Source organism: Staurois parvus, unplaced genomic scaffold (genome assembly GCF_062004578.1).
Source record: "Staurois parvus isolate SC_StPar_1 unplaced genomic scaffold, SC_StPar_1.0 ptg000287l, whole genome shotgun sequence".
Taxonomy (NCBI): Eukaryota; Metazoa; Chordata; class Amphibia; order Anura; family Ranidae; genus Staurois; species Staurois parvus.
The window spans coordinates 2,702,405-2,730,000 of record NW_028318083.1 but is presented as its reverse complement, the minus strand read 5'-3'; the positions used below and the strand labels follow the sequence as shown (position 1 = coordinate 2,730,000).

Genomic DNA, 27,596 nt, shown 5'->3' with positions numbered 1-27,596 from the left:
ATATTTACCAATAATTTGTAATATAATGAAACTCTCTCCATATATTGAGAAGTCAGACACTTTTTATGTTTGAATGCCTTTTGAACATTTCTTGGAAGGTTAGAGCCCTACAGAAATTGAAGTGTGCAATCTCTAGGACTGATGATGTAATGATTTTATTTCCCAATAAATAAAATTCACCTCTAGTCAGGGGCCCCAGCCAGCATACTGATAGGCTGCAGTCCCATGCTATATCATAGAGTAAGTGAGCCTTGGCCAGCCTGTTTACTATTAGGGATTGTACATGGATTCAGGTTAATTCTGTGTCAGGCTGCAGCTGGATGTGCATGTAAGGACAGAGAGGGAACACATGGGAGGAGATACAGCCTACAAATATGCTGATTGCCTTATAGAGAGGAAAGCAATTAATGGACCAGGTTAGGAAAATATTTGTCTCCATTAATCTATAATTTTGTGTCTTGGAGTGGTAAAGATTTTGGGAAGGGATATGACACTTGAACCTGAGTCCACAAACAAGAGCAAAGCTACCATTCTAAGAGAAACACACAGAATTGGGTAATTTAAGTACTATGATTTCACAAACTGGGAGACTAAATAGAGGTTTTTTTACATCTTTCAGAAACTGTGTACACCATACATTGGAGAACACATAGAAGTCACACAACACTCTGTCAGTTATTTACTATTTATGCTAGCCCAATCCACCTTGAAAATATTAAAATCCCATTAATAATACTAGGTCCTAAAAGTCAAAGTAATAAAAAAAACTTTCCCAGGCTGATATAAAGCTGGCTTGCCTTGATAACTCACCTATTTATTTCTATGAAATTATTGATTTGAAGTAATATAGAGAATAGCTATTGCAATTTAAAAAAGCTAACAATCACATATTGGCACATAGTTATGATCATTTAAATGTTACTATTGAATTAATATCCTTATAATATTCAATTGATTGGTAATAAACTATCAGTAATTGTATGAAAATATGTATTTCTAATTGTCATTAATACTGAAATATTATATCTGTATTGGAAAGATGTTTGAACCTCATTATTCCAATTTAAATAGCTATCCTCTAATTTGATCATTGATTTCCTGATCAGGTATATTGGCAAATTGTGGCTCCTGTATGTAGGTGCTTTCAGTGTATTGCTGTGGCTTCAGTTACATTGGTACATGATGGTGTGTTATTAGTAACTTTGTGCTCCATTTATGCATTATGGAATATAGGCAATCATTTCATCACTTGTAATTACAGTATCCCTTTCACAGTTATGCCACATTAATGCGTTCTTAAATGACTTCGTTCTGATATGGACAGAACTCATTTTGCATGTAATTAGATTCGTGATTAGCTGCAAGTCAGAATGAATGACACCTGGCCCTATTAATGCTACCAACAGGCAATGGTTCCTTACAGTGTATTTGTACCTGAGAATGCTACCTGGGTAATATAGGATTTTTTGTACTTTGAGTCTTTTTTTTCTTACTTCTATAAGTCTTTGGTTTCTTTTCCTCTAAAGTAATCTGATTCCTCTGATGCCCTTTAGAGATGTCCTAGACACTGAGCCTAATGCCATTTTCTGTGTCTACACCCAATAACTATGAAGCCATTCATATGTTTCTGTAAATTACATGAATGAGAATGTGAGAGGAGGCTTCATTTCTCTGGGTCAGGATAGGTCACTTTTTTTTTTGGAGCAATGATGATCTTGGGCTGCAGCCATGTCAACACATTCCTCTTCCCAGCACACCAATTAGATTCTGCCATAGCATCTTGCAACCTATCTGAAAGTTTTCTGTGTTGAAGGAGTAGAGGAGGAGCCACATGACACCCTTGTGCTCACATTCAGTCCTAGGAAGATGGAAGGTTGGGTGTAGGGTGTGCACATCAGATATACATAGGAACAGCTATAGAAGAGAGGGCATTTGGATACTGAAAAGCACTTAATCTTCACTAGTAGGTACTACTATATCTATAAGATTTATTTTGTATAGCAACATAGTATTGCATAATTATAATGCTAACTGTATGCATGAGTTTAATGAATTGTTGTGATGTTCATATAAACTACACCTCAGCAGGAATGTATATCTGCAAAGAGAGGTCATTTATTCATTTTGAGGTCATCGCAAAGGAAAAGGGGCACTCTTTGTGTCTGGAGGAAGAGAGGTTTAACCTCTGCCTAGGGAAAGACTTCTTTTCAGTGAGAGCTGTGAAAATGCGGACTAGACAACTAGATCTAGCTAGCCCAGTTGAATGTTTTAAGAAAAGCTGAATATTTTCCTAAGTGCACAGAATATAACTGGCTATTAACATTAATAGGTACTAACACCAAAGACTGTTGATCCCTTAGGGCAGTGATCTCCAAACTGCAGCCCGGGGGCCAGATGTGGCTCTTTGCTTGCCTTTATCTGGCCCTTGGGGCACTATTACACCAACTGACACCAATAATGGAACACCATCTCTCCCACTGACATTAGCGATGGCATTATTCTTCCCATTGATACCAACAATGAGGCCTTCTTCCTCCCATTAAAACCAATGATGGGGCATTGTTTACTCCCACTGATGCCAGGGCATTTTTTATTCCCACTGGCCACAATCTCCCCCCCCCCCCCCTCAAAGGCTGAAGGACTGTAAACTGGCCCTTTGCTTAGAAATTTTGGAGACCCCTGCCTTAATGGAACAGGAAGGAATTTTCTTTCCCCTGTTGGGGTAAATTGGACTTTTTTCTTTCTTCCACTAGATTAACTGTTGGTATAAGGGAAAGTTTTTAATTAATTAATTAATAATTCATTTTTTTTCTATTGGTTAGATAGACTTTTTGATTTTTCAATCTGTGTAACAAAAAACTGGGACAAAAGTGAACCCGCTGCCCATAGCCACCAAAAAAAGGTCTAATTGGTTGTTATATTCATTTTGCTCTATCATTTTCCAGACTCAGCATATCTCACTTGCTTTTTCAGGTGGATGAAAACTCACTTGAATCTGTGGGGTTGAGTTACAAAAACTGGAGAGTGCAAAATCTGGTGCAGCTCTGCACAGAAACCAATCAGCTTCCAGTTTTTTTTGGTCTTTTTTTTTTAAATTGAACAACCTGAGGTTAGAAGCAGATTGGCTATCATGCAGAGCAGCACCAGATTTTGCACTCTCCAATGTTAGTAAATCAACCCTTGTGTGTACTTGGTTACATCCAAAATAAAAAGCAGTTGGACTGCATTGCAGTAGCCAGTCTAAACCAACCATCCTGCAGAGCATTGGGTTGATTGTAGCTGGATGTCTTGATTGTTGCATTTATTTCTCTGCCTAATCTTTTGTTTCTATCTGCACAGGGCGAAATCCAAAAATGGTGGCAGGTCGTTGAGAGAAAAGTTAGACAAAATAGGATTAAACCTTCCAGCTGGAAGACGTAAAGCTGCTAATGTTACTTTACTCACATCTCTAGTGGAGGGTAAGTAACCGTAAAAGAATCTGTCATGACAAGTGTTATGTAGAGTAGGCTGAGGCAATGCACAAGTCACTTTTGTTTCCTAACTGAACATTGCTGAGTAATCTGCAGTGGAAACTCACCAGCTTTGGGTTCTCTTGTTTACATCTTACACACTTTTGCAGGCAGTTTATTAAAACAATATGAATCCAGCCCTCTATTCTCTGTTCTAGCAGATACTGCAGCCTCATTAACATTAACATCTAATGTTTTAATAATGTGTAATGTGTAGTGTTCATGTTTATATCTTTTTTTACTTATTAAGGATTCAAAATGCAATTGAAAATGAACTGTTCTAGTTGTTTGTTAAGTAAATAATTAGCGTAGTAGCTGGAACTTATATGGCACACACAGCTGAAAGAGTTATAAGGAGTGACCCACACTCCCCTCTTCTGCTGTTTACAGATCCTTACAGAGTTCAGTTAGAGACAGAGCGACTGAAAGGAAACAACAAATGCTCTGCTGTCTCTTTAGGCTACATGTACATGGTCCAGGGGCGGACTGACCATTTGGAAACTCGGGCACTGCCCGAGGGCCCTGGGTCATTAGGGGCCCCATAAGATGCCCCTGGTACCTTTTTCATAGGCTTTTTTGAGTTTGGGCAAGGACACAGGGGTCCCATGATCCCCTATTGCCCGGGGGCCCCATGAGTTGTCAGTCCGCCCCTGACATGGTCATACAATTTTTACTGATCATTTGGGCAGCACAGTGGCTAAATGGTTGGCACTTCTGCCTGGCAGTACCAGGATACGTTGGTTTGCATCCCAACTACGGCATTAGCTGCCTGGAGTTTACATGTTCTCCCTGTGCCTGTGTGGGTTTCCTCTGGGTACTCCAATTTCCTCCCACACTCCAAAGACATGCTGTTAGGTTATTTGGATCCTAATATGTGTATGTATGAATGTAAGTTAGGGAACTTAGATTGTACACCCCTAGAGGGTTAGGGGCTGATGTGAATGTACAATATATATGTAAAGCGCTGCGTAAATTGACAGCACTACATAAGTACCTGAAATAAATAAACATAGGCAAGGGTTTTATTGGAACAAAAGTACCTGCATAAATGACCAGTAAAAAACCTAAAATTGTGTTTCCATGCTCTCTTACTGAATCTATGCATGCGTGCGTACATGCGTTTACACTCCAAGCAGATAAAATGCCTCTCCTCAGATGCAGATGTTTCCATTTTTGAATACGGATCTGCACACAGTGCACAAGCCTCACAATGCTTTCTAAAAACAGTTTTAGGGACATTTTTTGAAAAGTTTATTTGTAAAATAATTTTTTTAATAAAAAGATGTAAATGTTTAAATATGAAAAAAACAAACAAATAGAGGACAAGTGATTGTCTCTAAACTGTTCTAGCTCCCCTTCAAGATCTCCATTTAGCAGTAGCAACATTCTTCTAATGGCTGTTGTTTGGCTTCATTTAATGTTATCAAGAGATTTTTCTGAAAGCCACTGCAATGTGATAATAGTTAAATACCTAAGCCGAAAGTTGTTTCCACTCTAAACAATGTACTAAATAATTTCGGTCTGGGCTGCCATTGGAGGAGTGCCTGACCAGCACTTCCTGAATGACTTTGGGGATGCTTGACCTATGCCAGAGGGGAACATTATCCTGCACAGATCTGACAGCCTCTCACTGCTGCTTCTCATTTATGCATTTACCTTCCAGTCTAAAGGACACTTGTATACATTATAGCCAAATGCACCAGCTCTGTCTCCAACCTACACCGGTCAGTGTGAAAAGAAAGAGGTCCTTAACTCTAGAAGAAAAGGATGCATTAGCTTTTATTGTGTCCATCTGGTGCTGATTTGTGCCAGCTTTATAAACAGTTATCCCACCAATTAGAGGGTCACTAAACATACTACGAAAGTTGGGGTTTCTAAAGAAGTTTTAAAAACATTCATCCATAAATATTAGAAAGTTTTTGGAACTTGTAAGACAAGAATAGCTTTCGTTAAAGCTTTAAATATAGAAACCAGTTGTATTTTTCACAAACAGTGTTCTTTTTCTGAAGGTGAAGACATTTGGACTGAGTTATTACTTGAGTTGAGAATCTTCACTCAGAAAGTTGGGGTTTCTAAAGAGGTTTTAAAAACATCCATCCGTAAATATTAGAAAGTTTTTGGAACTTGTAAGACAAGAATAGCTTTCGTTACAGCTTTAAATATAGAAACCAGTTGTATTTTCCACCAACAGTGGACTTATTCTGAAGGTGAAGACATTTGGATTGAATTACTAAATGAGTTGAGAATCTTCACTCAAAAAGTTGGGGTTTCTAAAGAAGTTTTAAAAACATCCATCCGTAAATTTTAGAAAGTTTTTGAAACTTGTAAGACATGAATAGCTTTCATTAAAGCTTTAAATATAGAAACCAGTTGTATTTTTCACCAACAGTGTTCTTTTTCTGAAGGTGAATATATTTGGACTGAGTTACTACTTGAGTTGAGAATCTTCACTCAAAAAGTTGGGGTTTCTAAAGAAGTTTTAAAAACATCCATCCGTAAATATTAGAAGGTTTTTGGAACTTCTAAGACAAGAATAGCTTTCATTAAAGCTTTAAATATAGAAATCAGTTGTATTTTTCACCAACAGTGTTCTTTTTCTGAAGGTGAAGACATTTGGACTGAGTTATTACTTGAGTTGAGAATCTTCACTCAAAAAGTTGGGGTTTCTAAAGAGGTTTTAAAAACATCCATCCGTAAATATTAGAAAGTTTTTGGAACTTGTAAGGCAAAGAATAGCTTTCGTTACAGCTTTAAATATCGAAACCAGTTGTATTTTCCACCAGCTGTGTTCTTTTTCTGAAGGTGACGACATCTATACTGATTTACTAAATGAGTTGAGAATCTTCACTCAAAAAGTTGGGGTTTCTAAAGAAGTTTTAAAAACATCCATCTGTAAATATTAGAAAGTTTTTTAAACTTGTAAAACATGAATAGCTTTCATTAAAGCTTTAAATATAGAAACCAGTTATATTTTCCACCAACAGTGTACTTATTCTGAAGGTGAAGACATTTGGACTGAATTACTAAATGAGTTGAAAATCTTCACTCAAAAAGTTTGAGTTTCTAAAGAGGTTTTAAAAACATCCATCTGTAAATATTAGAAAGTTTTTGAAACTTGTAAGACATGAATAGCTTTCATTAAAGCTTTAAATATAGAAACCAGTTGTATTTTCCACCAGCAGTGTTTTTTCTGAAAGTGAAGACATTTGGACTGATTTACTAAATGAGTTGAGAATCTTCACTCAAAAACTGTGTGAATAGTTATTACAATGATCCAATCATGTGAAAAGCATCTGCACATGATTGGGTATTCAATGTCAACAGCAATGTTCTTTTCATATGATTGGATAACAGAAGTATATTCTCACTTTGTTTTTGAGTAGAGATCCTCAACTCCCTTAAATCAGTTTCCTCATTCATTTATCAAACTCAATGGCCACTTATTAATATCATTATGACTGGTGTTTGTATAGCACCAGCAGTTTACACAGTTCTTCACATATTGTACATTCACATCAGTCCCTGCCCTCAAGGAGCTTACAATCCAAAGTACACTTAGCAAACAAATTGATATTATGTTCAATTTAAATACCAGCAGATTGAAAAAAAAAAATCTTTGACATGACTGATGTAAATGCAGCTTCTTGTCCAGTTTTCCACAATTAACTCATATATATATAAATAAAAAAGTTAATGTGTTAAAACGCATATATACATATAAATATACTTGGCTGTAAGAATTTTAATGGTCCTATAGGGAAGGTTTTCCTGGAACAACAGTTCCTGTGTAATAATCAGTTAAATGCCTTTAGATATATTATAAAAAGCATAAAATTGTACTTCTATATCTTGCTGCTTTTTTTTTTCTCCAATACCAGAATGCACTTTTTTCATCTATGCATACATGTAAGTGTATAAAATGCATGTCTTCAGATTTTCAGTTTCTGGCTGCATGAGGCCTTAAAGTCAAGGAACAAATATAGGGCTACAAAGCAAAGTTATATAACAACACATTTACATAATAGACTGCACAGCAACATTGCATCAGTCAGGTTCCAAGCCCATGCTTAAAGTGTATAATTACAGTATTTGTACCTGTTTTCTCTGGTATTCTCCCCATCGCCATATTCTAATTCAGCGTTTTGTGGAACAATCGTATAGTTTATTTCCAGCTGCCCATACTGTAATGGTCCTGATTAGATGTGTGTACTAGTTTTGTGTGCTTTTCTCCCCGGTACAATATCCTAATTCTTGCTTCTAAAGTCATTTTACTGTTTACAACACAGTTTTATGCTGACTTATATAATATATTATAAAGTGTACTGTTATGGCCTAGCCATATATTGCGTGTGTGTATGTTTGTGTGTGTACTAGTTTTCTCTACTATTCTCTCCTATCACCATATCCTAATTTCTACACTTACTTGTAATACTGTATTGACTGTTTATGGCATGATTGAATGCTGGATTATATATTGTATTAAAAGGTGCACTGTTATGGTACTGCCCACTTAGTGTATGTGTGTGTGCTAGTTTTCTTTACTATTCTTTCCTATCACCATATCCTAATTTTTACACTTACTTGTAATATTGTATAGACTGCTCATGGCATGAATGTATGCTGCATTATATATTACATTATATTGTAAGGTGCCCTGTTATGGTACTGCCCACTTAGTGTGTGTGTGTGTACTAGTTTTCTCTGCTACTCTCTCTCATCACCATATCCTGATTTCTACACTTGTAATACTGTATAGACCAGGGGTGGACTGACCATTTGGAAACTTGGGCACTGTCCGAGGGCCCGGGGTCAGTAGGGGGCCCCATGAAATGCCCCTGGTACCTTTTTCATAGGCTTTTTTGAGTTTGGGCAAGAACACTGGGGCCCCATGATCCCCTATTGCCCGGGGGCCCCATGAGTTGTCAGTCCGCCCCTGGTATAGATTGTTTATAGCCTGATCGTATGCTGGATTATATAGTATACTATAAAGTGCACTGTTATGGTCCTGCCCACTTAGTGTGTGTGTGTGTGTACTAGTTTTCTCTACTATTCTCTCTCAAGACCATATCCTAATTCCTGCACATACATGGAATACTGATTGTTTATGACACGACTGTATGCCTCATTATATATTGTATTTCCATGTACAGTGTTATGGCCCTGCCTCTATATAATTTGTGTGTGTATACTAGTTTCCTCCACTATTTTTTCCCATCGCCACTTACTGTGTGTGTGTGTGCGTGTGCGTACTAGTTTTCTCTACTATTCTCTCCCAAGACCATATCCTAATTCCTGCATATACATGGAATACTGTATAGACTGTTTATGACATGAATGTATGCCTCATTATATATTGTATTTCCATGTACAGTGCTATGGCCATGCCTCTATATAATTTGTGTGTGTATACTAGTTTTCTCTACTATTTTTCCTATCGCCATATCCTAATTCTTACACTTACATGTATTACTGTACAGACTGTTTATGGCATAATTGTATACTGCATCATATATTTGTATTTGCAGGTGTACTGCTTTGTCCCTGCTATATTGTGTGAGTGTGTGCTTGTATACTAGATTTCTCTACTATTTTCTCCCATCATCATATCCTAGTTCTTACACTTACATGCAATACTGTACAGACTGTTTATGTCATGATTGTATGCTGCATTGTATATTTGTATTTGTGCAGGTGTATTGCTTTGTCCCTGCCTATATACTGTGAGTGTGTGTTTGTGTACTAGTTTTATCTCCTATTATCTCTCATTTATTATCCTGATTCTTACACTTACATATAATACTATACATACTACTGAACATACAGTTTAAAGCATGATTAGAAAATGTATTTCAATGTGCACTGTACTGCAATAGTCCTTCTTTAATGGTGTGAGTATGTACCAGTATTCTCCTCTATTCTCTCCTATCTCCTCACTCTAATTCTCTCACTTAGCAATCCTAGTGTATATGGCACAATGATATGTTGCATTATAATGCATATTGTTATATACTGTGATATGCATTACATATACTGTTTGGGCCCCTGCTTATATAGTGTGTGTGTGTTTGTGTGTAGTTTTCTCTAGTATTCTCTTCCATAACTATGACCTAATTACATGTATTTCTGTTTGTGCTGTAATAGCATACTGTTTTCTGTATTTTTGCATGTGCTGTCATAGCATACTGTTTTCTGTATTTCTGTATGTGCTGTCATAGCATACTGTTTATGGCACAATTGTATTATGCAGTATATTTCCATCTGCCATGTATTGCTATGGTCCTTCTAATACAGTGTATATGTGAATGTACCAGTTTTCTTCTCTATTCTCTCCCATCACCTAATTCTAATATTCTCACTTCCACTAATCTCACTGTTTATGGCACAATGGTATGTTCCATTGTTACAGCATATTTCCAGGTGCCTGGTGCTGCTTATATGGTGTGTGTGTGATGTGAACGGTGTGTCTGGTGTCCTGAAGTGAGGAGCCAGTGTCTGATGATCTGCTCCATCTTCCTGGAAACAAGCTTGGCCGCCTTGTGCTTTGAAGCGCTAATTGGCGCATGCGTTCTTCCGGAGTGCAGCTAATGGCAGGAAACCCTGCAGTAAAATCCAACTGCTTCAGGAAATTAAAACCAAAAGATTTGAAAATCAACAAAACAGACAGACTGCGTGCACTGACCCCAAATCTCTCTTAGCTAATCGTTCAGGATATATAAAAAAAGATCATTCGTTGTAAACGGTGGAGTTAAAGAATGTCAGTTGTGAGCAGCTTTGACTTCCTTGTACTGGGCTGCTTTTGGAATCGAGACTTTTAATGTACACATTTGTTTCATTAAAACATTACAGCAGAGTCGGTCAGCAGAGGGTAGGCCACATGGCAAAGTCTTCCTTATGTCTTCCTGGGGGCCAGCCGCTATTACATGATAACATCAATTCAACTGTAACATGTAAATATTTCACAAGTTTCCATGACCTGTCCTGGAGATTTCACTTGATTATCTATATAGATGGTATTATTAGGTAAGGACAGTATAATAAAGTTACCCCGATTGATGAGATTATAGAAAAGATTAGTTCCATAGATGAAATGATTGGGTAAGATTGATGATGTTGGCTAAAATGAATTACACTGATATCATTATTAGCTTTAACATAAGGATAAAGATCTTTATTATAGCCATATGACTCCAATTTTCAAACCTCACTGCACCCATCTAAACACAACTGTCACTTTTTTAAATAAATATCCTTATCCTGGGTTTTTCCCTGATATAATTATTAGCTTGCTCAGTTCCCTAAGCTTTACATTAGGATCTTTAGATCTTTATTTTAGCCATGTGATTCTAATTCCAAATCTTATTGCATTCTTCAGAACATAGCTGTCACTTTGTTTTTAAATAAATATCCCTATCCTGGTGTGTTAGGCTGACCATACAATATACAATCTGATTGTATCTACTCTCAGCTATGTAGTACAAAGGCCTGCCTGATTTGATATTAATTGAATGGATTGTATATTACATAGTGGTTGATTTAGTAAAGGCAAATAGACTGTGCACTGTGCAAGTGCAGTTACTTCACAGCAAATGAGGGGAAGCTCTGCTGACTTCCATCATCCAATCATGTGCAAGCAAAAGTGTTTTTTTTTTTACTTTCCTTACATACAATTGGGTATTCTTTGTGAAGCTTTCCTCATGTATTAAGCTCTGGAACAACTGCATTTGCAAAGTGCAACTACACTTGCACAGTGCACAGTCTATTTGCCTTTACTAAATCAACCCAGGGGCGGACTGACCATTTGGAAACTTGGGCACTGCCCGAGGGCCCAAGGTCAGTAGGGTGCCCCATGAGATGCCCCTGGTACCTTTTTCATAGGCTTTTTTGAGTTTGGGCAAGGATACAGGGGCCCCATGATCCCCTATTGCCCAGGGGCCCTATGAGTTGTCAGTCCACCCCTGAATCAACCCCATATCTTTCGTAAATCCAAAGTACAGAGCTTGTACAATCTGATTGTATAGTGTATGACTTTGTGAATTGAGCCTTGTGTTTATGTTATTGGTATTAGTATTGGCGTTACTATGTTTTATGAATGAATATGTTTTCTATTGACCTACTTCTATGCATATGTTCCACTGTAAAGTCTCATCACCTGTACGTGTTAATGTTTCCAGTGTCCCCTTCCCTGATTAAATCTAGATCTCTCTTTACCCTGAAGGTGAAGCTGTACATCTAGCCCGAGATTTTGGGTATGTCTGTGAAACAGAATTTCCTGCCAAAGCTGTAGCTGAGTATGTCAACCGGCAACACTCTGATCCAAACGAGCAAGTGACCAGAAAAAACATGCTACTAGCCACAAAGTAGGTCTGATTTTATTCTTTCACTGATGTTACTATGTGCTGGGCTGTTAGGAGCATTAAAGCTAAAGAACTTGGAATATTTAATGTGGGTACCTACAGTGCAATGACCTTGTGTAAAGGTCACCATATATGTTAGAATATGACCAGAGAAGCTCTGTATAATCAACTTCAGATCTACCAAAACTTGTTATATGAGGATTTACCTGAGCTATCCAATCAATTTGTATCCAAACAGGCAAGCCCTTTCATTACATACTTACTGGTCACCATACATGTTATAATCTGACCATAGAATTTCTGTGCAATCAACTTTAGATCTACCAAAACTATTTAATCTGAGTACCTACCTAAGGCAAGCAATAGATGAATTGATTTTCTTTCCTTCCACCCCGGAGCTCCATACAGCCAACCTGACAGGACCCCCTTAAAAAAAAACAAAACAGTTTACTATGCTTCAGTTATGAATGAACACATTGAGTGATCACTACTGATCACTCATTGTGTTCATTCAGGAAAGGAAAGGGCTGGTTAATGTGACATATTTATCAGACCCTTCCCCTACTCTCCATCCTGAAGGATTCTATTGTTTGCTTGCAGCTGCCGGTGAGAAGGAGAGGAGGGAAGCCGGCACTGTGGGGGCCCAGGCAGCTGGGTGAATCAGATGTGCACAGGGAGGGTGATCGGCATGGTGGGCAGGGGGGACAATTACTGGGACCAATCCCCTGTATGGCTCTCTTTGCAGCAGCTGAGAATCAGCAGAAGGGAGAGAAGAATCCAGCTTTCAGATGCTGCAGAGAGAGCCATACAGGGGATCAGTTCCAGTAATTTCCCCCCCCTCCACTGTGCCGATCACGCTCCCTGCCCACATCTGATTCACCCAGCTTCCTAGGTCCCCCTGCTGGGCTGGGCCCCATATAGGAGTACTGGTGGTATCCCTTTATCCATGGCCCTGGATGGGGGAATGCCTCCCACAACCAGGGCCAGGACAAGGGGTGGGCAGCTGCAAAGGGTGCAAAGCAAGGGGAAAGAGAATAAATGTAGGGCGGCACACTCATTCTACGGCAGTGGAGGAGGGGGGCACAATTCTGGATCCTTGCCCTGAGCACTGGATGACCCTGCCTTGGTACTGCCTGCTGCACTATTGTAATCTGCCAGCAGTGGTGGGGGGAGGGAGGCACATGGAGCGTTCCTGGCCAGGAGAACACAATGATTACTCCTAGCAGCTATAGCCCCAGGCAGTAATTGCATGCTAAAAATCCAACAGACTGGTTGTACCCAAGTCGACCGATGGATCGATTTGGGTACAATCAGCCTGCCCATAGATGGATCGAATCTCAGCCAAACCCTGCTGCACCAGCTGAGATTTGATCCATCTATGGCCAGCTTAAGGTATCCAATCAATTTATAACCAATTAGACAGGCCTTTGCACTAATACTGCTTGGTAGATCTAAAGGAAATTGTACAATCAGATTGTTATGTGTGTGGCCAGCTTAAAGCAGGATGTACAATGAGATTGTAATGTGGGTGGTCAGCTTCAGATGAAGGAACCCATAGTTATGAACTTATATTATATCTCTATACTAACCTGAGCACCATTAGCAGGAGCCTGATTTGTTGTTATGGGTTTTTGCAGATCGTATATAGCCATTTTAACATGACCTATCAGATAAGGCCTTATACTGTATGTCTATCCTATGTGGAGCAGAGCTGCTTGGACTTGTAGTTCAGTAACAACTGAAATGGACAGCCCCAGGCTGTCATCTGTTGCCCAGAACACTCAGCAAGGTCTTTTGCCTGCAAGCATTAGCAACAGCTGGAGTGCCGAAGTTTGCCCACCCTTGTCCTAAACTGAAAACAATTTAATGAACATTTTCAGGATCTCGAGTTAATCATTTGCAAGAAGTAAATTGCTTCCAACATGAAAAGGATTAAGAACCTCGGCGAAATACTTATCTAATTACCCAGAAATGTAATGCTTTATCAAAGTATATCTAGATATTGGTGTCCCAGCTGCAAATTACCCCGTTGTACATGGATAACTTATAATATATATTCAGTGCTAGAGATCCAATACATTCATTTCAAGGGGATGATGATGTGGCTTGTGCTGTGATTGGTCTGTGTTGGGATTATTGTAAAAAATTACCTTGCCAATAGAACCTGTGAAAATGGGATTCAGCTAATTGAAGTGCACTGTATTGCTTTTTGGGTGGTTTATAAACATGAGACAATCAGTTTGGGCCCATGTAGGCCTGAGAATAACTGAAGATGGCCACCAGGGGCGGACTGACAATTTATGGGGCCCCCGGGCAATAGGGGATCATGGGGCCCCTGTGTCCTTCCCAAACTCAAAAAAGCCTATGAAAAAGGTACCAGGGGCATCTCATGGGGCTCCCAACTGACCCCGGGTCCTCGGGCAGTGCCCGAGTTTCCAAATGGTCAGTCCGCCCCTGATGGCCACATATCTTGCAGCCTTCCCGTACAATCTCCTCTAAGCTGACCATACACTATGCCATCTGATTGTACAATCTGCTTCAAATCTCTCATCAGCATTGAGAAATGTGATATTAATGAAGTGGATTGCTGAGGTTTGTCCTCAAATTACATAGTTTTGGAGATTGTAGAGAGATTATACAATCAGATTGAATCGTGTATGGTCATCTTTGGATTTAGCAGCAACTATGTAGCGTGAGAAGCTTCCTATACAATACAGTCATTAGGTAGGGGTCCATACTACAGGTGATTGTCTTGTACAATCAGATTGTACTGTGTGTGGCCAGCACAGGATCTGATTGATAGCTATGTCCAATAAGGCTGTTGCTTCGGTTTCATCCAAGCCATCTTTCTATCAGTATTGTTGATCTGTGTTTCTCTAGCTGCCCTGATTGACGGGACATGGCTGGGATTTGTAGTTGCAGAGCAGCTAAAGTGCCACAGGACTTGAACATCTGCTTTATATTAACAAGCTATTTCCTAGCCAGAGACTTCTCCCTAGCCAGGAATGGAAGCAACCAGCGGAATACTTTTTACATATGCTCTGCATTTTGTTCTCACTATTTTTGCCACAAGAACTATTAGCTTAAGTCCCGAAAGTCCTTATCCATGTCAATAGGTTAGTTATTCTCCCAGAGGCTTTTCAAGCAGACTATGAGGAACGCAGCAGTCCTCTTTATGGGGCTTGTAGAGTTTATACAACTGGAGGGGATCAGATGTGTAGACTGTAATGTAAATTGCCATACACGTGACCATTCTGGTCAGTTCTGAACCTTGTATGAATCTATCTGAAAGAAAAACTGCATGAGTTCCCCAAAGCAACCGATTAAATTCTGTCTTTCATTCTCTAACCTGCACTGTAGGAAAAAGAGGATTGATGTCATAACTAACATAAGCAGTTCTCTTTTAGGCTGCATTTGGTCGCTCTGAAAACGCAGGCAGAATCGCACATTTCTACCAGCATTTTCAGAAATGTGTGACATTCTTGCGGTGCCATTATTTCCTCATTTCTTTCTGCGATTTTGCTGCATATGTCATGCGACAAAATGCTTGACATTTATTATTTATTTATTACAGGTACTTATATAGCACTGTCAATTTACGCAGCACTTTACATATATATTGTACATTCACATCAGTCCCTAACCCTCAAGGGGCGTACAATCTAAGGTTCCTAGCTCACATTCATACATACACATTCTAGGGCCAATTTACCTACCAGAATGTATTTGGAGTGTAGGAGGAAACCCACACAGGCACAGGGAGAACATGCAAACTCCAGGCAGGAGGTGCCGTGGCTGGTATTTGAACCAATGACCCTAGTACTGCCAGGTGGAAGTGCTAACCATTTAGCCACACATTTGTGGCAAAATGCACGCTGCCAAACACGACTGGCTCACTGACAAAATTTGGCACATAAGCTTCTTTAGTATGTTTCTCCTGCATAGGGCAGCCCATTTACTTGAATGTGTGACACAGAAATTCGAAAGAGATGCAAGTGGGAACACATGTTCATTAACATACTATGAACCAACCAGGCCTGGAAATCTTTAACTCTTTGTTAAGACAGAAAATCCTGCGCATCTAGTTTTAGTGATAATGAAATCTTCCAGCACAGTACAGACAGGGTTATATATGACAAACACAGGTCCCCAGCCCCCTCATAAACAGGGAGCACTAATCAGGAGATTCTAGAAAAAAGCATTTAAAAAATGTTTTGCTATCTTTTTAAAATATTTTTAAGCTTATGCTATGTGAATGGGGACATTTAGCCAATACAAAGTAGGTGTTAGGTCAATTTGGCTGCAAAAGTGGAAATACACTTTAAACCTATACAGTTTGCGTTTGAGGCGTTTCTGCAGTGCTTTTTAGCAGTGCATTTTGCATTTTTTGCACGTGTTTTTTAATGTGTTTTGCAGGGTTTTTTACAACGTGTTGCTGGGCAGAATAAAATGCAAAACGCATCAAAACATGTCAAAAGCGCACTACATGCATTTCTACAGCATATCCATTGAAGTCTATAGAACCAAAAACACAATGTTCTGTGTTTAAAAAAGTCCCTGACCCTTTCCAATAAACGCATCGGGTGAAAACGCAGCGATGTGAACCTGTTCCATAGGAAATCATGTTAAATGGACTGCTGTGCATTTCAGCACAACGCAGCAGAAAATGCATAGGTGTGAACCTAGACTAAGTCCAGGTTCACACTGATGCGGTGCGGAATTCACACCGGTTTCAGTGCGCATTCCGTACCGCATCACATACACACCCCGTTCAGGCGAGCCTCTGCGGGTGTGTAAGTTAAGTTAACAACACCCTGAAATCGGTTTGCAAAACACAGTGCAATGTGCAGAATCGGATAGCAGGGGTGTGAATACCCATGCAATTCGATTCTAATGCGGACCAAAAAAAAATTCCTGTACCTTTTTGATAACTCAAATCGCACCGCACAGAATTCACATGTGATTGACAAAGGAACAGTGGTGCGGTTCCTGTGCGAATCACATGCGATATGCCTCACTAGAAATGTGAACCTAGACTAAGAGTTCATTCATATCAGATGGGATGGGACGGCATTGGACAGCAATCCCAGCACAGTTCCACCACATGACAAGGCAAGCTGCCCTATTTCTGGTGTACCTGGTTCACATCACTGCCTTGCAGTGGTGTGTGATCAAAAAATGTTCTGCATGCAGTACTTTTTTCCAGCACAGCTCAGTATAAGGCAGTCCATCACCTCACACCATGCAGCTGCCAAGTGGAAGGCAAGTCAAACCCTCAGCTTAAATATGCTCCTGCCCCAGGGGTGGACTGACAACTCATGGGGCCCCCGGGCAACAGGGGATCATGGGGTCCCTGTGTCCTTGCCCAAACTCAAAAAAGCCTATGAAAAAGGTACCAGCGGCATCTCATGGGGCCCCCTACTGACCCCGGGCCCTCGGTCAGTGCCCAATTTTCCAAATGGTCAGTCCGCCCCTGTCCTGCCCCCATTCTAAACCTATCCTATCTACCTTGTAAAAGGAAAGATGCCTATACTTTCTGTATACTTACCTATTCTGAAGTCGCTTGAGTCCAGTCACATGATCTCTCCAGAATCAGTGTAGGAAAAAAGAAAGATCTGTATACTTACCTATTCTGAAGTCGCTCTGGTCCAGTCACATGATCAACTGTCAGCGGCAGCTTGAATGTAGAGGAGAGATTGCCGACAACGGCTGCAGAGCCTGGGCGGTAACATCACCCATAGGCTTCCTATTGGGCATGTGTTGTCAGCTGTCCTTCCTCTACACTGAAGCTGCCGCTGACAGCTGATCATGTGACTGGACCAGAGCAACTTCAGAATAGTAAGTATACCGATCTTTCCTTTTATAGTGGAGATAGAATAGGCTTACAATAGGGGTGGGGTAGATTTAAAGTGATATTGAAGGCTGATTTTTTTTCTTTTTAATAACAAGCATGTCATACTTACCTGCTCTGTGCAGTGCTTTTGTACAGAGCAGCCCCAATCCTCCTCTTATCAGGTCCCGCGCTGGTGCTCCTGGCCTCTTCCTCCTGCTGAGAGCCCCCAGAGCAAGCAGTTTGCTATGGGGGGACCCCAGCAGGTTTGCTCCTGAGCTGCTGCTCTGTCTGTCCATTTAGACACAGACTGTGGTTTTGCCTGTCCCCCACTCTCTCCTCATTGGCTCACTGGCTGTGATTGACAGTGGTGGGAGCCAATGGTCCTGCTGCTGTGTTAGCCAATGGGGAGGGAGAGACTCAGAGATCTGAGGCTTTCATGCACATTGCTGGATTGTGATGGGACTCGGGAATGTTTTAGAGGGGGCTGCTTTAGATAGAAGGTTTTGTACCTTCATGCATAAAATGCATGAAGGTAAAAAACCTTGAGCCTTTGCAAGCACTTTTAAGCTTAGGGTTTGACTTGCCTTCCACTTTAATGAAACCTCTCTGTGACATTTTAATAAAGTTCATTAAAAAAAAAAAAAACAGTGAACAGCTGGATGCGCTGAGATCAGCACTATGGCACTGCAGCTATCCCGGCAGACCACACTGCACCGCACACCAGCTGCTGGTGTGAATAAGCCTCAAGGAATCATTTGCACATGCGGCTATTAGTGCCACCCCTCTGAAAAGTGATCTGTGGTGAATTGCTTTTCAGGAAGCATTTGACAGGTGATAGAGAAGGTGATATATTGCCTCCTCACCATCTGTTTTAACCCTCAAAATGCCGACTCACAGCACAACACTCACATGCATGCAGTGCCACAATCACATACATTGCATGTGGTTGCAGGGCAGTAGTGGCATGGCCCTATTCACCTGAATATTATATTATTATTATTATACAGGATTTATATATCATTATTATACAGGATTTATATAGCACCAACAGTTTCAGCAGCGCTTTACAAAATGAAGGCAGACATTATGATTACAATACAATTTGGTACAAGAGGAAACAGAGGGCCCTGCTCCTCAGAGCTTACAATCTAAGAGGAATTTGCTTGCTGAATGTGACATGCCATTTAATTTTTTTTCTACAAAGCAAAACTTTGTGCCCATGCCCAGGGGTGGACTGACAACTCATGGGGCCCATGGGCAATAGGGAATCATGGGGCCCCTGTGTCCTTGCCCACACTCAAACCACTCCACAAAAAGCCTAAGAAAGTACCAGGGGCATCTCATGGGGCCCCCTTCTGACCCCGGGCCCTGGGGCAGTGCCCGAGTTCCCAAATGGTCAGTCCGCCCCTGCCCATGGCATGTGTACAGACCTGAGGGCTTGCATTTCTGCATTTGCGTGGGCAGTTGGGGGGCAGTATGGCTCAACTGCCTGCTGTTACTGCCCCTTGGCCCCTGTGAGACTGAGTCCTAAACCAATGAAGTGCTAGCATTTACCCAGTGTTGTCAGAACAAGTGAAAGAAGCCTTCTGATTGGTGTCTTTGAGTTATTGCCCTTTCTATAATGCTCTTTGATTCATTGGCTATGGAATTGTGACTTGTAGCTACCTCTAAGGAATATGTCAGCTAATCTTTCTTTTCTTTTTGGTCTGCAGGCAGATTTGTAAAGAATTCACAGATTTATTGTCACAAGACAGATCCCCCTTGGGTAATTCTAGGCCAAGTCCAATACTAGAGCCGGGAATCCAAAGCTGTCTGACACACTTCAACCTCATCTCTCATGGATTTGGCAGCCCAGCTGTGTGTGCGGCCATCACAGCCCTGCAGAATTATCTCACCGAGGCTCTAAAAGCAATGGACAAAATGTACCTCAACAACAACAACCCCAACAGCCACACAGACAGCAGCAAAGGAGACAAAGATGAAAAGCATAGAAAGTGACCCCCTCTTCTGCCAGTCCTACCTATACCTGCTCAGCACCGCCCTCTAGTGTTGGCCAGGTGCCCGCTGGGGCACAGACAATTCGGTGCCATCCCTCCTCCGCGGAGTTACAAGGCTGCACTGCCTCCTTGTCCATCCTTCTCTGACGCCGAATCCATTTTTTTTGGATTATGACCAGGACAGGCTGATGATGATGATGCCAGGAAAGAAAGTTGTGTCGTTAGTGTTCAGACTTTTTCTAAGATTTTTTTTTTTTTTAATTTTAAAGCAACAAGTTCTTACTATCTATCTATGAGAGTCATCGGACTAAAGTCACCAAGTTCAGGTTGTAGCCAAGGCTGAGGATGACATTTATCAGTATTGTGAATAAACTTGAACACAAAAAATTTGCAGTTCCATGTCATGTCTTCAAGTTGCCCCCCATTATCCCTCTAAAAAGGTAAATGAAAGTACCCTGAACTTTTTTTTTTGTCTGGACAGAGATCACAGTCACTATTATAAGGGAATCAGTGTTTATGTATATATTTATTTATGTGTAATTTAATGGGGATTGTAAATATGGTGCGTCTGTTAAAAGATAAAAAAGCCTTTTTTTATTTATCTGGTGATCTCGTTTACCTATTGTTTAGTGGGTTTTAATTTTCAATTTCCCTTTAGTTCATGTGGCTATTGGTACTTGTTTAAAAAAAAAGACAGGACTTTGGGTTTGTAGGGGGAATTCCTCATTTTCTAGCCCTGTTGTAGCATGTTAAAACAACAATGAAGCAGCAGAACAAATAATAAAAAAAAATAATAAAATTGATTTTTATATATGTTTAGTATTACAAAAAGTCTTTCATTTTCTGGAAGAAAAAAAAAATCAATTTTAGACACTGGCTAATGAGAATGGGTACGAAATTCCTTATTTGTTGTAAGCTTAAAGGAAAGTCCTTCACTCAATCGGTTCAGCAATACTACATGGGAGCGATTTACTAACATTTGCCAGATTAGCATTCCATTCGTCCAAATCATCCATAGAGAATGACCTCCTTTTAATCTTTTCGCTTTAAGTTGGATGTTCCAACACAGGTTACTGGCCTGGTAAACCTTAATAAATCGTCCCCTTGGGTTGTTTTTAATAAAAAGGATTCACGTGTTCTGAAACCACGAGTATTTTAGCGGCTGATTTACCAAAGGTGTGCTGTTCCTAGCGATTGCGAATCAGTAAATCCTTAGTAAATCAACCCCATTACTGTCTATGGTGGGAGCACAAATGACTGTATTGTGCTGAGTTATATGAGATGAGGCTGACCAAGCTTACCAATGTATTATAGTCTTTTGTTGACCAGGTGAATAAATATTTGATACGCTTTATGTCGATTTTTTTTTATTCAGTGCTGTCTTTACCCAGGCGTATTTTTGTCCTTGGCAGTATTTTTTATTCAGTATGGTTACAGTAATTGAGTTTAACTCTCCCTTGACAATTGCTCCTCGCAATAAGCAGCTGAACCCTGTGTTTCCCTCAAGTATAATAAAAACTTACTTTCAACTCGGAGTTCAGTGCAGGGGAATCATTCTGATATTTCAAGATATATATATATATATATATATATATACATATATCAGTTTCCTAGAGTGATAATGAAACGGTAAAAAATAAAAATGAAAAGAAGTTATAGTATAGCAAAAAGAAAAAAACGAACAAAACAAAGGAAAACCAACCCAAAATAACAACAGTATAAGCATCAGCAAAAACGTAAAATTTAAGAAAATAACTCAGGTATTAGAAAATAATAAAAACGTACTTTAAGAGCAGAGGAATCATTCTTATATTTCAAGTGTCTGTCTGTCTATCTATCTATCTATCTATCTATCTATCTATCTATCTATCTATCTATCTATCTATCTGTATATCTTTACATAACTCTATCTATCTATCTATCTATCTATCTATCTATCTATCTATCTATCTATCTATCTATCGATTGATCGATCGATCTATCCTCCTATATATATTAGTATATGATAAAGTAGTGAAATGCTTAAAATGCAATAAAAGTAGAAAAAAGAAAAAAAACAAAACAACCCTTCCCCCCCGAAAAACAACCCCTAAAAAAAATAAACATAGAATAAATAGCAGCAAAAACCTAAATCTATCTATCTATCTATCTATCTATCTATCTATCTATCTATCTATCTATCTATCTTGGTATATGAGAGAGGGACAGAGTAGATAAATGTTTAAAATGCAATAAAAGTAGAGATAAGAGAACAAAATAAACAAAAAAAACCCAAACAAACAATAAACAGCAGCAAAAAAAACTACAAATGTCCCTCAAGTATAATACAAACTTGTTTTCAGCTCCGAGTTCAGTGCAGGAGACTCGTTGTAATATTTCAAACATATTTCTATTTATCTATATATTAAAATGCAATTAAAATACAATAAAAGTAAATGATAATAATAGCAAAAAACAAAACAAAACAAAAAAACAAAACAAAAAACAGAATAATAAAAAATTAAACAGGAACAGCAGCAAAAAAAAAAACAAAACAAAACAAAAACGAAAAGGCGGCAGCTCCTCCAGCTATGTGACTACTAAACAAACAAATAGAAGATTTGGGAATCCTAGCGCTCATGTGGAAGGGTATGTTCAGAAAACGCTTGGGGGCAGGTTTGATAATTGTTTGGGGAATGGACATTATGAGCTCTTGCAAACCGTTAATAAATCTCCCCCATCGCCAAAATGAGATAAAGGGGCTTCTATACACTTGGAAATACCTGGTTAAAGTGAAATAGTAATCTCATCCAATTTGCACATTTATTCTACCTAATCCGTTTGCTTGTGTCATTTTGTTATTCTTGTTCCTGTTGAGAGTTATTTTGTTTCTGTGTAACAAGACATCCGACCATGGAGAAATCAAAGAGGATGTGAAATGCAGTAACCCATAGCAATCCATCAGCAGCATCCTTGATCTCGGTGGCTTTTGGGGTTACTACGCAGGCGCTGACAACACAGATTCAATGATGTTACAATTGTAGCAATGTTAAAATAATGTTGTCACTTGAGTGCTGCGGTTTTCTCCTAGATTAACAAGTATGTTCGTAGATAAGGTCAATTCCCCAACGGGTTTTGAAATGCAAAAGGAAAGAGCTGAAATTACCAGTGATTTTAGGTTCTTTTTTTTCTGAGATGCGCTTGAGTATCTTAGGCAGACATGTAGGTTTATGGTAAGTTGTTTACAATAACAGTGCAATAAGAATTAACATTTTCTCATGCTGTTTGACGTTTCGTTGAGCTGTTGAAGCAACACATTAGATAAAGCACAAGATGTTTCATTTTGCTCGGGTAATCTACTTATGGAAGGCACTGTAAAATCAATCTTGCCAAGCTGAAGGGACTAGCAGTACTCTAAATTCTATTTGCATGAGCCAGCCAGTTCATAACAATGCTAGATATTTAAATACAAATTGAAAGTGGATCAAGAAAATGCTTAGCTGCAATTGTTTTCCCCCCTTCCTCCTCTCCTTTCCAGAATGGATATATTTTTCTATTTCTGGAGAGTCTGCTTAGCTGGAGAGTAGATCTATGAAAAATAATGAGGTGAATGAAGCCTAACTGTACCTAGCCTTGACATAAATGAAAAGCAGTGTATTGCAGCAGGTGAAGTGAAGCATTGTCTATCAGGACTGTTTTTCTTGGCTGCATCTCAGATTGTGTGTGTGGGATCCTCACCTCAGGCACAATAGCATTCAGAGACTGCAATACACGGCTGCTCATTCTGCAGCTCCACATAAATACTCATTTCCAAACCCCAGCAATCTTATTAAAGACTATTCATTCTCATATGGATTCACTCTGGCTTTGGAGGGGTTTCAGTCAATGCACAATAGTCAGGACGAACTGTACAAAAGAAAAATTACACACACACATATATATATATATATATATATATATATGATATATGTGTGAATGTCTTTGAATACTCACTGTTTCAACACGAGGTATATATATATATATATATATATATATATATATATATATATATGTGTGTGTGTGTGTTTGTTTTTCTGAATAATCTGAGTGTATCAGCAATACACACACACACTATATATATATATATATATATATATATAGTGTATATTGTTGACAATAATATATAATATATATATATATATGTGGGGGGGAGGGGGGTTATATATAGTGGCTAGTCAGGTCAGAGACAAACACACAAAATATGTATATGATATGTGTGTGATTGTCTCTCAATACACACTGGGGGTTCTTTACTAAAAGTGGAGAAAGCAAAGTCTGGTGCAGCTCTGCATAGAAACCAATAAGCTTCCAGGTATTATTGCCAAAGCTCAATTGAACAAGCTGACATTGGAAGCTGATTGGCTACTATGCACAGCTGCACCTGATTCTACTAAATTTACTCCATTGTTTCAACTCAAATTTTATATATATATATATACACACACACACATATATATATATATGTATGTGTGTGCATGTGTGTGTGTACACAGTAGCTATTCGGAGACACAAGCAAAGTAAAAAATCTATCTATCTATCTATCTATCTATCTATCTATCTATCTATCTATCTATCTATCTGTCTATTGTGTGTGTGTGATTGTCTTTCAATACTCACTGTTGCAACACAAATTTATATTTTATATATACCACACAATAAATAATATAAATCATAAATATATACATACACCCTTATATACTTGTGTGTTTATTGACTGACCATTCAGGGGACACACACACACACACACACACACACACACACACACACACACACACACACACACACACACACACACACACACACACACTAAATGAACAACACACTCACACATATTTGTGTGTATTTATGTACATATATGCCATCTTTTAAACACACACTATCACCATGCTATCTAAATTACAACATGTCCATTTTAAAATACAGACATGAATGTAAAATATTTGGCTTTATATTAAAGACCTGAATGTAAAATATTTGCCTTTACAGTGCTCATCCTAGTAGATAATGCAGTGATCACATGAGGACCATATCTAAACCTCTGCACATTACTGTCCCTCTTGTTTTTGTATATAGCTTGAATGGCAGACAGACATTTCCATTGCCAGCTGAAGCACTGAAAATTGCCCCTTAAGTACTGTAAGGCCCAGTTTGTACCTTTGTGTAAGTCACTTCGTTCTCCCCTCTCCCTCACTCCAAACCCAAAAAGAATCGAATATTAATATAGTTTGAGATGTAACTGGTGGAACAACCATCAAGATAGCAATGCCCTGCAGCTGAAATAATATTAAAAATAGAAGGGATTTGACATTTGAGAAGTCAGTGGCTTGAAATACCCAGTTGTACTTAGCTAATTCAGTCCTTAACCTCTGGTTTCAAATAAATCAATTACAGTCGATTCCACTTCAGTTCAGAAGTGCAGGAGATTTTTTAGTTAATTGAATACAGTTTATTCGTTTGGTATAAATATTCATATTTTTAAAGTCCACTCTCCCCCAACACAACGTTAAAGTAGCCTAAAAGAGTGGATTTAGTAATGGTAGAGAACTTCCACTTTCCACAGCTGAATGTTAACGTAGTGAATTATGTAAACCTGTGTTCACTACATCATGCAGAATCAAATATTTTTAGATTCTTTTATTTCTGTTGCATTTATTTCTACTCTTTTAGTAAATCATCTCCATTTTGTAATCCTGGATAATGTATTATCATAATGTGATATAAGTGAATGTTTTTCACTACAATTAATTTCCAGCACAATATAACCTTTCTCCATTACTCTGTGATTTTGGAGTATGCTGGTATACTTTGCAGGTTACATAAAGTTACATTGCTGTCAGTGTACTCCTTTCTGCTTGCTCTGTCAAGTGCCCTGTTTGCTGTGGGTGAGTGTTTGGAGAGGAAAAGGGTTAATTAGCGTCATTATCAATCACTAATGCTTTCCTAACGTGTCCAAAGAATAATCGAGCTTCAGAGGTCTGCATGAAGCCAACATCTGCTTTACCCGGTTAGAGCTCTCATCCTAGGCTTCCCAGCTATTGGCAGTTCACTCACGTCTTGTGCTGAATTGTGTGTGTATTATTGGCATATAAAACATGCTCCAATCGTTATAGATCCTGGCTACATATAAATAACAAATGCAGATTTTTTTTCTATAGGAATTGCAGGTGCAAGACAAAGATGATAAAACCACAGGTCATTTTTCATTGCTCCTATTGTTTCCTGGGTTCCTCTGTTCCCGTGATTTTGTCTAACTTAATTAAAAACAGCAAATAAAATAATGCCATGTATTCAATACCAGCACCTTAAATAGAAGCCTCCTCTAGTAATGGATCTTAAAAGGACCAGTCAAGATGAAGTACACATTGCTTACATTAAAGGCTCTATAACATAAATATGTAATAGTTTCAGAGTATACCAGAGATGAAGATAACTAGTAGACATTCATATTCAAATGGTCTTGTTCTGTAAAATTGAAGATGTTTCATAGCTCCTCTAAGCTACTTAGGTCAAAAAAGTACTGTAATAATTGAGGAATTATGATCATTGAGTTGTGTTCATGTTTGGTTATAAATGTTGGGGTATGTTGAGGAAACAACTTGGATGTGTACCAGTACCTCACTATTTTTATAGAATAAATCCAGCTTAATGTAAATAAATACTTGAAGTCCTTTAGCTTCTCATCTAAGTTTTCTCAGGTAAAATGAATATGAAGAATTAAGATAACTGACCATGTGATTATAAATGATGGGGTATGTTCCTGACACTTAACAAACTACTTGGATGAGTACCAAAAGGTCTTCAACCTTCTAGCATGAGTCCACTTGAATGTAAATAAATGGTTGGTTTCTTATCTAAGATTCTTTGGGTTAACTGAGTATAAGGAATTAGGGTCACTGAGTTACCTGTGTGGTTATAAACACTGGGGTATGTTCACAAGAAGGAACTGACGATGTTAGATGAGTATTGAAACATCTTCAACATTATAGAACAAGTCTGGTTGAATATAAATAATTAGCTGCTCATCTAAGCTTCCTCAGGTCAAAGCAGCATGAGGAGTCAGAATTCCTCAGTTACCCGTGTAGTTATAATTGTTTGGATTTGTTCCTGAAATTAAGAACTGAAAAAGCTATTTGGATTAATACCTAAAAGCCTTCAAGATTATAGAATAAATCTATTTGAATGTAAATACATGGTTGAGAACCTTAACTGCTCATCTAAGCTTCCTTATTTCAAATAGGTATGAGAAATGAGGGCCTTTGAGTTACCTGTGTGGTTAAATGCTGGGGTATCTTTCCAACACTAAGAACTGAGGAAGCTAATTGGATTCAACATTATAGAATACATCTTGCTGAATGTGAACTAATAGTTGAAGATGTTTAGCTGCTCACCTAAGCTCTCCTCTAGAGCATCAGAAATTAGGGTTAATGAGCTACAGTACCTATGTGTTGCTGTGGAAGCTAGTTGGATAAATATTGAAATGTCTTCACCGTTATGGAATAAGGTGTCCTTTTATGAAACTGCGATCAGCGACGATCCTGAAGATCATTGCTGATCTCAGATCATTAGTGGTTTAGGAAACAGAGATGATAAGTGGAGAACATGTTCTAGCTGAATGTGAATAAATAGTTGAAGATTGTTTAGCTGCACATAAAAGATTCCTCTAAGTCCAATGAGTATGAGAAATTAGGGTCATTGAGTTATTTGTGTGGCACTAAGGAAGCTGCTTAAATGAGTATTGAAATGTCTTCCACATTATGGAATAACTCCAGTTGAATGTATATAAATAGTTGCTAAGGTTTGGCTTCTCATCCAAGCTTCCTCAGGTCAAATTCGTATAGGCAATTAGGGCAACTGAGCTACCTGTGTAGTTATAAATACTGGGGTA

General features: G+C 38.8%; 1 protein-coding gene across 7 annotated transcripts in view; it reads left to right on the top strand.

Moving 5' to 3' along the window:
• The window catches only part of TFAP2A (transcription factor AP-2 alpha), a 40,623-nt gene extending 19,576 nt beyond the window's left edge, over positions 1-21,047 (top strand). For all 7 annotated transcript variants that reach the window (XM_089682174.1, XM_089682176.1, XM_089682175.1 and 4 more), the window contains exons 5-7: positions 3,340-3,458; positions 11,725-11,866; positions 19,409-21,047. In XM_089682174.1, coding sequence (XP_089538300.1) covers positions 3,340-3,458; positions 11,725-11,866; positions 19,409-19,694 — 547 coding nt within the window. In that variant the 3' untranslated portion in view covers positions 19,695-21,047. The remainder of the gene's footprint in view (positions 1-3,339; positions 3,459-11,724; positions 11,867-19,408) is intronic.
• The last annotated feature ends 6,549 nt before the right edge of the window (positions 21,048-27,596 follow it).